General features: G+C 35.8%; 1 protein-coding gene across 5 annotated transcripts in view; it reads right to left on the bottom strand.

The window, feature by feature from the left end:
• Positions 1 to 453: 453 nt before the first annotated feature.
• FER (FER tyrosine kinase) overlaps positions 454 to 18021 on the bottom strand; it is a 351355-nt gene continuing 333787 nt past the window's right edge. For all 5 annotated transcript variants that reach the window (XM_060201250.1, XM_060201251.1, XM_060201249.1 and 2 more), the window contains 3 exons: positions 11799 to 11953; positions 5605 to 5727; positions 454 to 3923 (listed from right to left, as the gene is read on the bottom strand). In XM_060201250.1, the coding sequence (XP_060057233.1) occupies positions 3781 to 3923; positions 5605 to 5727; positions 11799 to 11953 (421 nt within the window). In that variant the 3' untranslated portion in view covers positions 454 to 3780. The remainder of the gene's footprint in view (positions 3924 to 5604; positions 5728 to 11798; positions 11954 to 18021) is intronic.

The raw sequence follows: 18021 nt of genomic DNA, 5'->3' as shown, positions 1-18021 counted from the left end.
AATGATGGTATGATCAAGGGAGTATATTTAAAAAGAAAATGACTGAGACAATCTTTTTTCAGAAAGTATCAATTAATTTCACTTCAAGGTAACATGGCCACAAGTACTGTATACAGAGTATACTAAGCATAGTTTTAAGTACCCTTACATCTTATGACTCACAAGAATGAATTAAATGGAGCAGATGAAATGGCTCAGACGATCTAGACAAATACTGGCAACAGACGATCTAGACAAATACTGCTCCACTCTCAATTTTTCTATAATCAAAGCACGCTCATTTTGATACAACCTTGTACTGGTTTTGTAATGCCATAGTTAACTGAGTGGCACTAGCTAACTTTCATATAAAACTATACGGCAGAACTGAAAGATGAATATGACATCGATAAGAAGACCATATAATGTTTTAAGTGACATTAAAACTATTTAAATGTTTTACTTTTTTTTAAATAACATAATAACCAAATGAAAAAACAACTGTGAAATGTATACTGAAATAGTAGATAATACAATTAGGCTCACAGTCTATACTGATCTGCTAGTAAGATGTTTCAATAAAATTGCATTTGTGTAAAATGGTGAATTATGGATGAAGAACATTATTGCTTAAATTAAATTGGAAGATAAAAGAGAAATGACTGAATGAGGACTTTCACAGAGGACCTAGTGGTATTATGGAGTATAATAAAGTCTCTGGTTTTGAAATTTCATACAAAAACTTATTAATCCTTTATTACTCTTTTCCTAGAAGAGAAAGAAAATGTTGGCTTTGGGATGTGACCTTAGAGTACATGGGATATCAAATTAATTTTAGGTGTCACATGTTAATAAAATGTTAATTTGACATTAAGATATTTATTTCCTGGTAAAATGATGAACTACCTTAATATTTCTCATAAATACTTCTTGGTGACTCCAAATAGAAAAATGCAGGTAAAAGTTGGATTTATCCACCCCCACTATGATCATAAATGTAAGGAATTATGACAGGAACTACATAGGCATGATATATAAACGCTATCAACACATAGATTTGTGACCTGGATTAATTAATTATGTCAGTGGCAATTTTGATTACAACTGTTTTCTTATAAAACAAGTCTGGGGATTAAAAAAAATTTTTTTTTTGCATTTCTGAAGCCTTTTTTTCCAACATCAATTTTCAGATTCAGAACAGTATTTGTATGTGTGCTTCTGGGATATGGATTAGTCTCCTAAAGTACATAATTCCAATAATTATCAGTGACAGAAGGGATGAATAAATTATGCTTCATACACAACAAAATTAACAGTAAAATGGTTTGCATAAGCTTTTCTTAATGCATGTGCCTATATTAAATTTAATATTCTACACAACTGATATGATCTTGAATCATTTTCCATGAGTTATTAATCCTAAATTGTATCACTGCCTGCTTTAGGACAAAGAATAAAATAGAATTTAAATGCTGCAGATGTCACGATGTTTTGAAAAGCTTCTTTAAGCACAGAGTTAGGATGTGAATTGCAAATTCTAGCAGCCTGGATGAGTGAAATATCAATGCCAGAATATCATTCTTTACGCCAGAATGCAAAGATTAAGTTTGGATATTGTTCACAAAAATAAAGCCAAAACCATTATTCTTCTTGCCGAGAGCTTAGCAGTAAGACTGGTAAGCATTAGAAGTCTATTTTATTCAAACAGACAATTGAGAAAAATTCACTTGGAAATATTGACAAAGGGTAGGTAAGTTCCCATCTTATTCTCCTTTTTAAGGCTGGAAAGTGTCTGTAGACCATAGCACGTAAACTTAAGTCATAAATTTGTTCTTTCACTTATTATACATAGTATAAGCTATCCATAGAAGCTTACACTTATTTATTGGACTATCAGAAAAGTCATGATGTATCTTTCCTGTGTTTTCTATGCAAAAAATGTGTCATGAGTTTTCTGACAATCCAATATATTTGAGAGAATGGAAAGCTATGCTGGTTTTAAAAAGTCTCTCTGTATAGTATAGTCTCCTTTTGAGGGAAAGTTTATTATACTTTCACTTTAGATGGAATGTAATACAAAACTACAAGGAGAATGAAATGATAGCTACAAGTTACTTCTGTTTTTAGAATTAACCTTTATCTTATTTAAAGTACTATGTATGAATTCTGTGCAATATGTAGCAAACAGTTGGACAGGGCAGGAGGAATTTCTATCCCAAAAGCTCTTCCATAAATGTAGGGCAAATAACCACTAAGGTGGTATTTATCTGAAACAGATCTAAAAAAAACAAAAAAAGGTTCCCAGGCCATATTTATGCCTGAACATGACTATCTCCTTCACACATATTTATCCTGAGAGGAAACTCTACACATAATATGGGGTAATTTCCCTGGATACATCGGAGATTCAGCTCAATAGAACCCTAGTTTTAATTCTGTTACAAATTATTCATATGAAGTATCTATAGAACTGTGTTCCAGAACCTGTCAGCTAATGATGAGAAGTTTCAGTTAGCAGCACAAGGGCAAATGAAGGGGAAAAGTGGGGCTAGAAGAGATTTCTTTTTATCTTTTTCTTCAATGATGTTCATTTGACTTCTTAACCATTTATTATTCACGCCTGTATTGTGTTAATGGTAGTGTGTGTTAATGTGTGTGTGTAAGAAAGACACAATGGGAGTGCATATGCACGTGGGTCTACACACAAATGTGTTTATAAACTAGGATCATGAAATTCTGATGGCTTTAGAAATTGGCAAAAATAAAGATAATCACATTTGGTATGGTGCCTCTAAAGTGAAGGTACTCAGCCAAAAGTATGCTATTATTTCTATGGATGCGTGCTTTGTAATTTCTTAAAAATTTTGTTACCACTAAGAAGACTCTATCTATAAACTTGTAAAAACACTTCTTAGAAACTTTTAATTTGTGAATTCAGAGCAAAACATAGTTGTGTTTATAAAGACATAAAACTGGTAAGAAGGCAAATTTTATATTTTTTTCCTTCTCTTCTTTGATCACTACTCTAGCTGTTTTTCTCTCTAGACCACTCTCCTGTTCAAACTTATTTCATGCTCTCATAGCTAGCTAAAACAACCTTTGAAGGCTGCTGTCTCAACTCTAAAAGTGTGCTCTCTGGAGACATTATGTGCATCATTTTATTGATGCCCAGACAAATGAGGAGGGAAACAGCTACCTTACTAACAACACAGAAATGTGACCATTCTTCCACCTCACTTATCTCTGGCAGGAAAGAAAGGACAAACTCTGGGAGGGCTAAATAATTCCCAACATAGGCTGATGCTTACAAATATAATCTTGCTTGGCAGAGCAGAAAGCCAGCTTTGGTTAGAATGTGTCCTGCAAACTTGACATTACCAATGCAGCTCATAGCACCAATTGAGGAAGGTCTGTGGCAAAGGACAACAGCCCATAAACTGTGCCTGAAGTACATAACCTTTGAGAAATGTCAATGATATTGGTGTGTAAAAGATAGACTTGCTGTCTTTTACAGTTACACTGCCCCCACCCCCCATTCCATTCACGATGACCTGAAGTGGCAGAGTTGCTGTGACAGAGTTAATAAGGTCCTTGGTAGGACTGTTTAATTATTGAACACATTAACCTTTGAATTTGGAAAAAAAAAACTGGCACAGTAAAAAAAAAAAAATAAACAGTTAATAGAAACAATAACCTTAAGACACTGTTGTAGGTACTGTGGTCTAAGCTCATTGTAAATGAGAACATGTTACTCTGCTGGAAGACAGAGTGCTGAAGGCTGAGGTCGGTGCTTCTCCTTCACTATGTGATTTTCCTCTTGATGATAGTGAGTTCTTTCTGCAGATCACTGAACTTGGGGCGGTTTTCAGGCTTGTAATCCCAACACTTCATCATAATTTTAAAAATATCCTCTGGACAATGCTGAGGAGCTGACATTCGGTACCCTGAAAACCCAAGGAAAGGATGAAGAATTTAGAATAGAGGTAAAACATAGTTTTTCACACACAGCATTATGCTTTAGGAGAATAGAAACAAAAACTTCAGGGTCAATTCAGCATCCAGTATTATAGAGCCACAGAATTACTATCTAGCTCAAAGACTGCATTTTTACTTGTTTACTTGCCATAAAGTCCAATATAAGTACAGCACATGCAAATGCACATTTTAGTTACTCTAAAAGCTTTTAGAATTTGCTTTTAGATGATATCACAAGATTTAAAAAAAATAGTTCTCTACTCCAGGTATTCAAAGATGAAAAGAAGATGAGGATTTTATAAACACGAATTCAAAAGTAAAATAAAAATGAACATAAACTTTCTTCTCTAATAATCTAAGAAGCTTTCAGTTGAAGTTTGGTGGTATGGTTGTTGCATGCTGGGTAGTGTGTGTGTCTGCTCTTTTTTTTTGTGTTGGGGAGGCAGCTTCTATGAGAGGTAGGAGAAGATAAAAAATGCCAAGTCCGGGGAGTCAGGCTATAGCGCAGCGGGTTAAGTGCAGGTGGCGCAAAGCACAAGGACCGGCATAAGGATCCCAGTTCAAACCCCGGCTCCCCACCTGCAGGGGAGTTGCTTCACAGGCGGTGAAGCAGGTCTGCAGGTGTCTATCTTTCTCTCCTCCTCTCTGTCTTCCCCTCCTCTCTCCATTTCTCTCTGTCCTATCCAACAACAACAACAATAATAACTACAACAATAAAACAACAAGGGCAACAAAAGGGAATAAATAAATAAATAAAATAAATATTAAAAAAAAATGCCAGGTCCATTCTGAGGGGCTCAATGCTGAGGCATTACCATTTGAGGGAAAGCATCAATTCTGTTAAAGCTGTGGACTATACAAATGCACATTAGGCAGACCAATCAGTTGTTTTTGTTTCTGATTTGGGAACTCCATAGGACTTCTTAAATATCATTTTAAAAGTTTAAAAAAGACAATTGCTGAGGACTAACTACATATAGATTTGCTATAATATTGGGCTGCTGGAGAAGTTATGATGTATTTTTTGTGCAAAAATGTGCCAATAACCAAAATTAATGTTGTATACTCGGCATTAAAAAACACAGGATAGGGGCCGGGCGGTGGTGCACCTGGTTGATTGAGCGCACATGTTGCAATGCGCAAGGTCCTGGGTTCGAGCCCCCAGTCCCCACCTGCATGAGGAAAGCTTTGCGAGTGGTGAAGCAGGGCTGCAGGTGTCTCTCTGTCTCTCCCTCTTTATCACCCCCTTCCCTCTCGATTTCTGGCTGTCTCTATCTAATAAATAAATAAAAATTAAAAAAAAAAAAACACAGGATAGTGTTCCTCAACCTTCTCTATACATTGAAGATAGTAAAATGTTACAATCTTGCAAATATCATGCCAGTCTGGGGGGTGGTGAAAGAAAAGCCCAGCACCCTCTTTTTTTAAAGTGTTGTAATATTTTAAAGTTTGCTTTGTTGTTGTTTTATAAGAACCATACTATCTATAAGGTTTGAAAGAATGTTTATCAATACTTCTACTCTGTGTTTACTCTAAACTGTATGTGCCTTAACCATTCCCCCCACCCCAACCCAGGAAGCCACAGAAACAGTATCAGCACTATTACAGCAACTGGACATGAACTTTACCTTTCCAGTATCTTTGACTCACCTCTTTCTACTTGCTCTCGTGCTTGTTGATTTGTCATGCCAGGGTAAGGGCAGACTCCTAAGCTGAAGGTCTCCCAGAGCAAGATACCAAAACTCCACACATCACTCTCAGAACTGTATCTCCCTGGAGGGTAAACAAAACCATAACCAGGTAAACAGATAAGTAGTAACCATTTCTGGTTCTCTGTGTTTGCATTGGTCTCCTATTAACATATTTAAACTTAGCAAAGGAACTCAGTAGTGATCTAATTCTCTTTACTAGTTTTAGTTTCCAGGATTAGCAATATTTATCAATTAAATAGTCTTCAGTCAGCCAAATCAACCAAATCAATCTCTGGATTGCTTTCTTTCATCAAGAAGAAATATTCAGGGGGCCAGGTGGTTATGCACCTGGTTAAGCACACACATTACAGTGCACAAGGACCGAGATTCAAGCCCCTGCAGGGGCAAAGCTTCATGGGTGGTGAAACGGGCTGCAGATGTCTGTCTCTATTTCCCTCTCTATTTCTCCCTCCCATCTCAATTTTTCTGTCTCTACCCAATAATAAATAAATATTTTTAAGAACAAATATTCAGTCATAACACAAATATACTTATTAGTCTACATGAGATGAATAAATTACATTCATATAAATTTGTATACAACACTGTCTAGAAGAGTAAATAAGTTGGGTTTCTGCAATTTTGTCTTCTGTTAGCATCATTTTCTTTGCAATGAAATTAAACAAACAAAGCAATAGAAAAGTTTTTTTTCTTTTTCTTTTAACTTTTTTCTGCTACCAGTGTTATGACTGGGGCTTTGGTATCGGCACTACCAATCCACTGCTCCCTTTGGCCACTTTTGTCTTTTTAATTTTTATTAGATAGGACAGAGAGAAATTGAGAGAGGAGGGGAAGATAGAGAGAGGGAGAAAGAAGGACACCTGTAGATCTGTTTCACAGCTTGTGAATTCAGCATACCCTCCCCTGCAGGTGGGGGTTTGGGGGCTTGAATCCAGATCCTTGTGCTTGGAAATATGTGCTCTTAAACAGGTGCACTACCACTCAGCCTCCTAAGAAAGTATTTAATGTCACATTGTTTGTACTCATCACTGTTTACAGATATTCTTACATGCTTACACATCTCACATCTCATTTCTTCACTGACAGTTTCATTTATAGAAAATACATTTGTGTGGTTAGAATGGAATTGACATTAATATAGTTACCTGGTTAAAAAAACTGTTGAAAATTCTTTTTAATTATTATCTTTACTTATTTATTGATATATTTATATATTTATTTATTTATTTATTTATAGAGACAGTCAGAAATTGAGAGGGAAAGGGGAGATTGGGAGAGAGACAGAGACATACCTGCAGACCTGCTTCACCACTTGTAAAATTTCCCCTTGCAGGTGGGGACTGAGGGCTTGAACCCAGGTCCTTGTGCACTGTAACATGTGCACTCAACCAGGTGTGCCACCAACCCTCAAGAAAAATACTTCTTTAAATTACACAGCACCTTGTTGTGACAAAGTATCTTGGTGCACCTGTTTTACTGATCTATGTAGTATCAGCACAAGGTATCTTCTGCAGATGGGTGTAACGTCAAGGGAGGGAATCAGAAAATTCCTTTTCAGTCTCCAAGAAGTTAAGCATTTCCAAGACTTTTCCAATATAGTGTTTGCATTTTAGTTACCTATCTACTGTGGTATTAAAGGTGTCCTCAATGATTTCCATATTGCTTTTATTTCTTCCTGTTTTGATTTCTAATGCTCCAAGATTTATAAATGTCCTTCCCCTCAAAACATCATATTGCTTTCAAGTATCACAGCCTTTTTTTTTTCTTTTTCTTGAAAAAAGTAAAATGAGAGCTAACAGAGTGTGCCTACACCATAATAACTGCTCTGACGTCAAGAGTTTGGAGAGTACTTATTGATTATCATCTCCAGCTGTGAAAATTAGCTTCCTTCTTTATAGATAGTAATTATGGACATTCACTATGCTTCTTGTAGGAAGATTAGTTTTCTTGTCTGTACATCAACTCTTTTCATGTTTGACATGAAATAATTTAATTTTTTTTTCATGAAAGTCATTCAATGGCTACAAATTAAGACTAACTCTTTGAGAAAGTACAACACATACAGGGTCAAATATCCATTTTGTATGATAATCTCTGGACAGAGATCAAGAAAGATGTGTTGTATATTAATTAAGATTACACTTGAGAATTGAAAGCTTATAATATAACTTTATAATCTTGTTTTTGAACCTAGTTTTGCCAGATAATTTCTAATGGGCTAAGAGTGACTTATAAGTGTATAACATTTTGCTATTTTTTCCATCTCATATTTGATTTTCACGATATCCTCTTAGAGAAAAATAAAGTACTATCTTATTTATTTATTTATCTATTTATTGCCAGAGCACTGCTTCTCTCTGGCTTCTGGTGGTGTGGGGACTTGAACCTGTGACGATAGAGCCTCAGGCATGAGAGTCTCTTTGGATAGCTGTTATGCTAACTCCTCCACCAGTAACATCATTTCTATTTCACAAACTGGAAAATGCAGGTAAAGAGAAGTAGAATAGCTTGCCAAGGTTTTGCAACTAATGAAACAACTGGCTGCTTCAAAGCCTGGTCCTGATAAGTGACCAAGGACTCCTTTCATGATAAATTCTTCCCTATTACATTTTAGAAAACTGCATTGTACTAATTAAATACAGGCTGTATCAGCCCCAAATAGTCAAGTAACAAAATTTCTCTTAGTATTTGATAAAATTGCCCTTTATAAGCACAACACCTCTGACAGTTGTACTGCAGAAGGCAGCACTATCTACCGAAAGAAACTATGTGATACAAAACTACCTTGTATTTTAAAAAGGAAGGTAAGCAAAAATACAGTGATACGTCTAGTGAAAACGAGGAGAATATTTTTCTCTAGGAAGGGTAATTGCATGGCTAGAGATGAGGGGAAAGAAGGGTTTACATTTAATTGTAGACATTTTACTTAATTTGTTAAAGTTTATGGATCATGCTTTTTAAAAATTAAATTACAAACTTGTCATCAAGTTGACATTAAATTGAGCTGCAAACATTACTGACAAATAATGGTGAAGATAAGTTTAACTCTGGGCCTCTGTATCTCTAAGGCACAAATTCAGAGAGGTTCTGTGGCCTGAAGACTCTTCTCATTTAACCTGATGCCAAACATCTGGGAGCCTTAGTAGTGGATCACTACTAAGTGATCCACTAAAAGTGAAGGAAAAAAAAAAAGTCAGTGGGTAAGAAAAGGCTGCTGGGAAGTAGGCCAGTAACTTACCATGGATTATAAAACAATATCTGCATAAAACATAAAGGAAGTGTAACAGAGAAATGGAAATATCATAAGATACACAGATATTAAAAATATATTAGGAATTAGTGTCAAGCTTCAATAATTTTAGTCTGTGTGAACTAAAAACACTTAACAGGCTTCATTAGGCTTTTAAAGTCACAAGATTTCCCTCATTATATTGATAATAAATACTCCAAACTTCTTCCTTAACTAAGAATTTTACCCTGGTTCATTATCTAAACTGTTCCACATTTTATAAAAGCAATACAAAAGATGGCTAAACAAAATTAGCTCACTGCCAATCAAAGAATCTATACTTGTCTTTGTTACCTAAACTGCTTTATGTCTGGTTCTTAGTTATCTAGAATAAGACACCTATTTGGTTTGTAAACATTTTAGTCTGTTTGAAATTCATTTACAATGCACTATGACTGAAAGGTAGAGTTTTTTTTTTTTTTATCTCTTGCTTAGAAATAAAAACTTATAAAGGAGTATTATGAAAAGAATCTGGAAAACATAATCAATAACAAATTTTAGAGTTAGAATTTATGAGTAAGCCTTTAGGGTCTCCCAAGTTCAGCTCCAGTCCTCTCATAAAGATGCTGTCAGAGGGAGTCGGGCTGTAGCACAGCGGGTTAAGTGCAGGTGGCACTAAGCTCAAGGACTGGCGTCAGGATCCCGGTTCGAGCCCCCGGCTCCCCACCTGCAGGCAGGTCCCTTCACAGGCGGTGAAGCAGGTCTGCAGGTGTCTGTCTTTCTCTCCCCCTCTCTGTCTTCCCTTCCTCTCTCCATTTCTCTCTGTCCTATCCAACAACAACGACATCAATAATAACTACAACAATAAAACAAGGGCAACAAAAGGGAATAAAAAAAAAAAAAGATGCTGTCAGAACCAACAAAAAGATGCTTAACAATGTTGTGTCACCTTGAGAACACCTCTGTATAATAGAGGTTGCAGATCTATTACTCCTTGTTTGCTTATAACATTATCTCTCTAGAGAAGAAACACTATGGAAAATGGCAGAGTTACCATTTTCTCTAGTTTCTAAAGAATAGTGGAATCAGTTGGTGATCACTAGAAAATTCACTAGGAAGTTCTTGGCAGTACATAGGAAAACAAAGACTAAGGATTAGTATCTGGATGTTATGTTGAAAACCTCATTGTTTCTATTAGGACAGTTTAATCAATTTCTCATAATGACATCTGTCAACATTTCATTGGTATATAAAATACAAAACAGATTCTGATATTTGGATCAGCTCCAATGAACTTGCAAGCTTTATCTAGAAAACTTATGATTTCTCAAAAAGTTAAACAGAATTTTGCATATGATGGCTTTTTTAAAAACAAATCTTTTTAAACTAAAAAAATTTTATTTATATATTTATTTATTGATTAATATAGAGAGAAACTGAGAGGAAAGTGGTAGACAGAGAGGGTGAGACAGTTGCAGCACTGCTTCAGCGCTTGTGAAGCTTTGCTTCTGCAGGTGGGGATAGGGATCTTGGACCCAAGTCCTTGTGCATTGTAATGTATGTGCTTAACCAGGTGTACCATTGATGGGTCTCTAGAATTTTCCTTATGATTTCTAATACATACTCACAATAATAGAAAACTGGCCCTCAAATCCTTAAACAATGTTCATAGCAGCATTTTTTACAGTGGCTAAAAACTGAAAACTAACCGCGTATCAGTGGATGAATGGACAAACCAATTGTAAGTAAAAAGGATATGGATGGACCTCAAACACATTATTCTAAGTGAAAGAAGCCACATATAAAAGGTTACATACCGGATGACTCCTTTTATATTAAAAACATAGAACAGGTGAATTCACAGAACAAAAATCAGACAAGGCTGCCAGTGGATAGGAGCAATGGGAAATGTGCTTAATAGTTACACTGGCTTATATGGGAGTAATGAATATGCTTTGGAACTAGATAGAGGTTGAGGTTGCACAGCATTGTGAACTGCATTAAGTGCCTCTGAACTGTTTACTTTAAAATGGCTCATTTTATGCTATATGGATTTCACTTAGTTAAAAAGCTTTATTTGTCTTTAATTTGGTCCTTAACTTTAGACACTTATAAATGGTTTACTCTTCATGGTGAGGTAATTTTTCATTTTACATTAATAAAGAATCATCCTACGATTTATTTTATTCAAAACACACTATACTAACCTGTAGTTCACAAACTGTTTCCTTTAATGAAAACACAATTTCTAATTTTGCTTAAAGTATAATCTGGCTTTTAAAAAATATCTTGAACTATTACCCATCTTGTTATAGACCATTTCATCCCAATGAAAGATAATGCAAGCAGTATTTACTTCTAATTATAATTACATACAAAAATTCAAGTGAAGAAAATTGCTGTTTTAAAATGTAACTTCCACCTCTCTTCCCACAAGTTCCATACAAGTATTAGAGACTGAGATGTTAAGAAACCATGTCAATTTTTAGAGTGAAGAACTACAGAATTAATTGACTTAATATCTTAGGAAGCTAAAATTAAATGGGTTTAGTGGACCATCTATAAGATATCCAAAGAAATGGTCCAGAACCATTGCAATACTTTTACTCTGTGTACAATCTATTAAAAGTAATAGTTTTTTAATTAAAAAATCTCTCAGATATACAGTCATATGTAAATGTACATATATTGGTCGTTTGAATCTAGCCACCATATAGGTAGGAACATTATCAACAAGATTAATGAATTAAGTCTGTACCCATAGTTAAGTATTTAGCATGAGTATTTCTACATCACTTCTGTTGATTCTCAAATCTTTCTCCATTCCTGTAACATTGCTTGTGAATATTTTGTGCTGATGGAATCTGTTTTTACCATCAAAAGGGAAACAAGTCTATTTTTACCATAATTAAGAGCTTCTGGTGCTGTCCATTTAATGGGAATCTGCTTTAAACCTGAAGATGAATACACTCCTCCATCTTCCTGACGAGACATTCCAAAGTCACTGATTTTCAGAACATTATTTTCACCTACTAGGCAGTTTCTTGCAGCAAGATCCCTAGGTTACAATAAGACACAGAAAACACCTATTAAAACAAATTGAAAGCCGCTTTCACATTTATGACTTCCACACTTTGCATTTTTATATTCGCAGTGTATTTATAATGAGTTGAAGAATGCTTGTGATTTACCAGTCCTTTCTATCTTTTCTGTCACAGGTAAAAAATCATCCACAGGAGAATTTGCATATGTAGCAAGGCCACATGCTAATTTTGTAGGCACCAATATATTTCCATTTAAATAGAAGAACACTGATCTAGGGCTGAGAGAAAAATCACAGAGGAGGGGCTAGAAAAACTGGCACTATTTCTCCTGTAACTGGCTTCCCTAGGGAAGTCCTGGTTCAACAGAACCTTCTGTGATGATACAGTATGATGATCCACTGGCCATATGTGGGCAATGAACACTTGCAATGTAATCAGTGTGATTAAAAAAATAGCTCTTATTTGTATTTACATATGGTTAATTTAAGCAAATATATGTGGTGAATAGCTATTGAATAATTTTTGCCTGTGTAGTTCAGAGATTCTCAAAGACTGAGAAAAAGAGGCTAGATTCTTTCATGCTAATCTCTTTCCTTGCACCTTTGCTAAATCTTTTATGTTAGCTCCAAACAAGTAGAAAACAAATGTAATATATAGTAATACCAATACAACAACTATCTGAAAAAAGAACTAACAAAAGACAAGTAGGTCAATGATTAAAATTATTAAATTTGATCGAGAAAATCAAAATATATTATTATTATTATATTATTATTTTGCCTCTAGGGTTATTGCTGGGGATCGGTGCCAGCACTATGAATCCACTGCTCCCAGGGGCCATATTTTTCATTTTATTGGACAGGACAGAGAGAACTTGAGAAGGGAGAGGAAGATAGGGAGAGAGAGAGAAAGAAAGATACCTGCAGAACTGTTTCACAGCTCATGAAGCTTCCTCCTGCAGGTGGGTACCGGCAGCTCAAACCTGCACTTAGTACTATGTACACTTAACTGGGTGTGCCACTGCGTGAACCTCAGAAAACTTAAATAAAGGGTTAAAGAATAGGAAAACTATCAGGGGAGGGGATGGGATACAGAGTTTTGATGGTGGGAATTGCGCAAAGCTGTACCCCTCTTATCCTATGGTTTTGTCAATGTTTCCTTTTTATAAATAAAAAATTACAAATAACTTAAATAAATAGAAAGATGGGAGTCGGGCTGTAGTGCAGCAGGCTAAGCGCAGGTGGCGCAAAGCACAAGGACCGGCATAAGGATCCCGGTTCGAACCCCGGCTCCCCACCTGCAGGGGAGTCGCTTCACAGGTAGTGAAGCAGGTCTGCAGGTGTCTATCTTTCTCTCCTCCTCTCTGTCTTCCCCTCCCTCTCTCCATTTCTCTCCGTCCTATCCAACAACGACAACAACAATAATAACTACAACAATAAAACAACAAGGGCAACAAAAGGGAATAAATAAACAAAATAAATATAAAAAAATAGAAAGATGTCCCATGCTCGTAAAGTGAAGGCATTTCAATATTAAGAAGCCATTTCCTTTTTTTTAAATTTTAATACTTTTTTTTTTTTTTTTACTTAGGGGGAATGATGCTTTATATAGATGAACAATTTGTTATCTCCCGAGACAGATGTCTGCAAAACATTTTCATCCCCCCACCCTCAATCATTAGTTTAGTAGGTGTCTTGATAAAATTAGACAATCTGAAATGGATAGGGAAATGCAAATGTCCTAATAATAAATAGTTAAAAAGCATATCTGATTTTTAAATCTTACTATCAATGAAGTCACTATAAATACAATTCGGTAACAGTGGATAGAAAAATTACTTTAGTTCAACAGAACAGAAACAAATTCACAAATACATGGTAACAAATATTTGACAGTGGTATAAATGGCACCAGTGTTAGGATTTCCCTTACAATAATATAACTGCTTTTACAGAAAATATTTACCCCCTGATATAACCATCCTCACTGAATCAGAGATTTGCCTCTGAAATGAGGATTATAGTTCTATGAGGAAATAATCTAAAACAAATTTAGAGATCTCTTCAACATAATGTAACTTAACATTCCAATCACATTTATAAAAAATTCTGCTTTTGGTTGCACTAAGTTAATGTGAATGAAAATTACATCTTTTGGGCATAAATATGAACTAAAATAAAAATTCAGTCCTTTAGGTAGTAAGCTTGTACTGCATACTCAGTGTCTGCCTGCTAGTTTAGCAAGTATTAAAGAATACAAGAAAAACAGATATTATCTGTGAGTTGTGAAGGTGGTAATATAATTTGAAAGATAAGGCAAACATACATGTTCCCCCAACTTTCTTCTCTGCTTCTTTCTTTATTAAGCTCACTATTGCCCAGTGAAAGTCAGATGCTCTAAAAGACATACTAGTTGCTCCCTGCCTCCTCACTCAAGGAACTGTGAGAAAACAAGCCACTGTGCACTGGTGCAGTAGACTAAACAGCCTATAGGAATTCAGGAAAGAGAAATCTCTTAACAGGCTGGCCTTGTCCTTGACAGGAGGTATCAGAGATAACTGTATCTCACCACATGCAGAGGAGCAGAACAGCTAATGCTGCTGACTGCCAAAGGAGATGGAAATGTCCCACTTTATGTCTGCCGAGTAATCTTATTTGAAGATTCAAAGTCAAACTTCTTCCGAGTGTGTACCAGAGGTGTCTTACAAGTCATACATAATACCAGACAGGCTAATTAAGGATAAAATGAGAACAGAGAGCAGTTACAGGAAATCCAATGCCAGCAGGCAATAGAGATGAGTACATTTCCTTTGCTCTCTATGGCAACGTTGCCTCTTAGAGCAAACACCATGATAAAGCAGGAATAATGAGGAAACTGAGCCAGTGCTTTCTTATGCCCTGCTGCTTTATCCCACACGTCATTTACTACATGTAGGTCTGGATCCACACAGTCAAGATTTATCCCTCACACAGGAAAAGACTCAAGAAATACATCTTTGGTACAAAAACTATTCCTATTCGAATTGGATACTACTGAGTCATAGATGACTATCAGTGCTTAGGAGGAGAAAAACCTCTGTAAAGCCATCAGATTTTCTCTAAGTAACAGCATAAAATCAGTAACTCATAGGGTAGGAAATACACTAAACTGACTTTATTTGCCATATTCCAGGTTCTAATAAAAAGAGCAGGGTTGTACCTCACTACTGTGCAGACATTACAGAACAGTGGTTTAAAGCAACAACTTTCAAGAATTCCACCATTTACCAGCCCTCAGGCACTTATACATATTCCTGGTTTTCTCATCTGTAAAATGGTGATGATAATAATATATCTAACTCATAAGGTCATTGTGAAAGGGGCCAGGTGGTGGCGCACCTGGTGAAATGCACACACTACAATGTGCAAGGCCTTGGGTTCAAGCCCCTGGTCCCCACCTGCAGGGGGAAACCTTCACAAGTGGTGAAGTAGAGCTGCAGGTGTCTCTCTGTCTCTCTCCCTCTCTGTCTCCCTCCCCTCTCAATTTCTCTCTTTCTCTATCCAATAATAAATAAATAAAATTAAAAAAAAGATCATTATGAGAAGTAAGCACTAAGCTGCTTACTGGATAACAGTGAGCAGTCAGTAACTGTTAACCATACAATAAGTGTAAATCTGCTTATTTATCACAGAAGCTTGAATTTTCATCTCAAAAACCATATGTTGGAGTAGAATTGATTTTTTTGGCCTCCTCTAAAGAGAAAAAAAAATCCTCCATCTATTTGAATAAAAATACATGTAAATATGAATTCTTACATTTCTCATTTTCAAGCAAACCCTGGTTTCCTCCTCACTTTTCCATTTGATGCCTTATTCTTCATCGGCTTTCTTCCTTTTTCAACCTTCTCCCTCACATTTCATGTCTTCTCCTTTGGCAGGTTCTGTACCCATCATTAATTGCACTTATTTCTAAAAGAACAGATCCAAAAAGAAGCCCCAATAGAAAAACTGTGAAAATCAGGCCCATTATCAAACTGCCTTTTCTCATTATTTGAAAAAATTGTTTGGTGTTGCAGACTTCTAAACAATTGGAACAAAAATGATGTTCCAGTGATGCAGTAGCAGACCAAGTGTGGAGTGAAGTAAAGGTATGATTTATGTTTTCTTTCTCAGGGATGGTCTAGAGTCCTATGGACATATATGGTGACAGCGACGGAGTCACTGTTCCTGAAATCTCTCTGCTAAGTGTACCGCCTCCCAGTACAATTTAAATTCTCAGTATCTGTGTGGAAGGTGGCACCTATTAGCACTGATTTGGTGTAGATTATTTGAACATATAACTGAAATAGATACTGTCAGAGACTTTTCAAAATTTTAATTTTTATTTATTAATTTTTGGATAGAGACAGAAGTTGAGAGGGAAAGGAGAGACAGAGAGGGAAAGAGAGAGACACCTGCAATAATGCTCACTGCTTATGAAGCTTTCCCCCTGCAGCTGGGGAGTGAGGGCTTGGACCCAGGTTCTTGTGAATATAAAATGTGTTAAGTCTGTGTTCTGTCAAGAAGAAAACAAAAAATGGGTAAAGAAAAATTGTACAGTACAGCAAACTAGATAAGGAGTGCAGGTCTGGGTAGTGTACAAAGTGGGCACTGATGGGAAAAGCTACCCTGGGCACTGGGTGAATATTTTAGAGTAGGGTGGGACATTGGGTGGGAATGACAATGCATATATAACTAAAGCCTTGTCTTGGGCTTGTTCTAGTGTATATATTTTAAACCAGGTTATCTCCCTTCCAATAACAGAGAACAATCACTATTAGAAGCAGGCAAGTTTGGACCACTGAAAGTTTTATATTAGAGCAGTATTGCACTAGTCTGTATTTTGTGGAGAAATGGAAGCTTTTGGTCATCTTTCTCCAATGATGCTGCTTCCCAATAGATAGAACATGAAGTTAAGAAAGTTTTACCTAACACTGCTACTGTCTTCTCTTAGACTGGACATGTTCAGCACATGTCAATGTTTTCACTTCTTTTGGACCTTTCATTTACTTTTCTTGGGAAACTTTTCTAAAAGAGAATTATAGCTAGACACATATAAATATAAACTCTACATATTTATTTATTTAACTTACAAATTAAAAATGTAGGTAAAAAAAGGACATTCATAATAGATTTGGATATTGAAAAAATTCAGGAGGCTGGAAGAAAGCTTGCCCAGTATGGTGTGCCTCTTACTGTGACCAAAATTCTGGATCTGAGCACTGATACTACACGGTAGCATTACAACACTGGGGAAAATTTCACAGATGACAGAGCTATGCAGTGGTTTTTATCTCTCTCCACTCCAACCCCACTCTTTCTGTTTCTATTCCTTATCTGAAGTAAAAAGAGTATGAAAATTGCCTATTTTTTGTGGAAGTTTATAAGTGCAAGGCCCCAAACCCAGTGCACATGCACAGAGATATCCTCTCTCTCCCCATATATACATCACACATTAAAAAGAAAAAAAAATTCAGAACTACATAATGATAAACACACACACACACACACACACACACACACACACACTAAAAACTAACAAAAAATCAAAACCACAGTGATAGCTCTTGCTTTTAATTTTTCTTAATCCTTGATGCTAAATTTATTTGAAAAACTCAAGGGGAACTTTCTTTGCATTTAGCTACTGCAAATTATCTGAATGGTTCATAGGTTTATGAAATGGATAATGTATGCTCTATCTGTCTTGTCATATAGTCACCTCTCAGTTGCTATTTTCTGCTTTCTATCACCAGAGAACTACACTGTAAAAGAAGGTAAGAAATCTGTAGAGACTATCTCTGGGTACATTTAACTAAATATCGATCTAATGTTAAGTCTCAATAAAAGTCTTGATTAAAGATATCTCAGGCAAAGGAGAAGATGAATTCAAAAGCTCTGATAGAAAGAAACTTGTAAATAACTTTAAGTTGCAGAAGTATACTAAATTTCAAGGAGTAATTCAACAATAACATTGAACTCTGTCTTAAGCACGCTCATTAAAGATCAATAGCCGCCTGTGGTTTACTACTATTGACAAGGTCTCTATAAGATTTATAGAATGTAAAT

The sequence above is a fragment of the Erinaceus europaeus genome, chromosome 11 (genome assembly GCF_950295315.1).
Source record: "Erinaceus europaeus chromosome 11, mEriEur2.1, whole genome shotgun sequence".
Classification (NCBI taxonomy): Eukaryota; Metazoa; Chordata; class Mammalia; order Eulipotyphla; family Erinaceidae; genus Erinaceus; species Erinaceus europaeus.
This window is presented reverse-complemented; position numbering and strand designations above follow the sequence as displayed.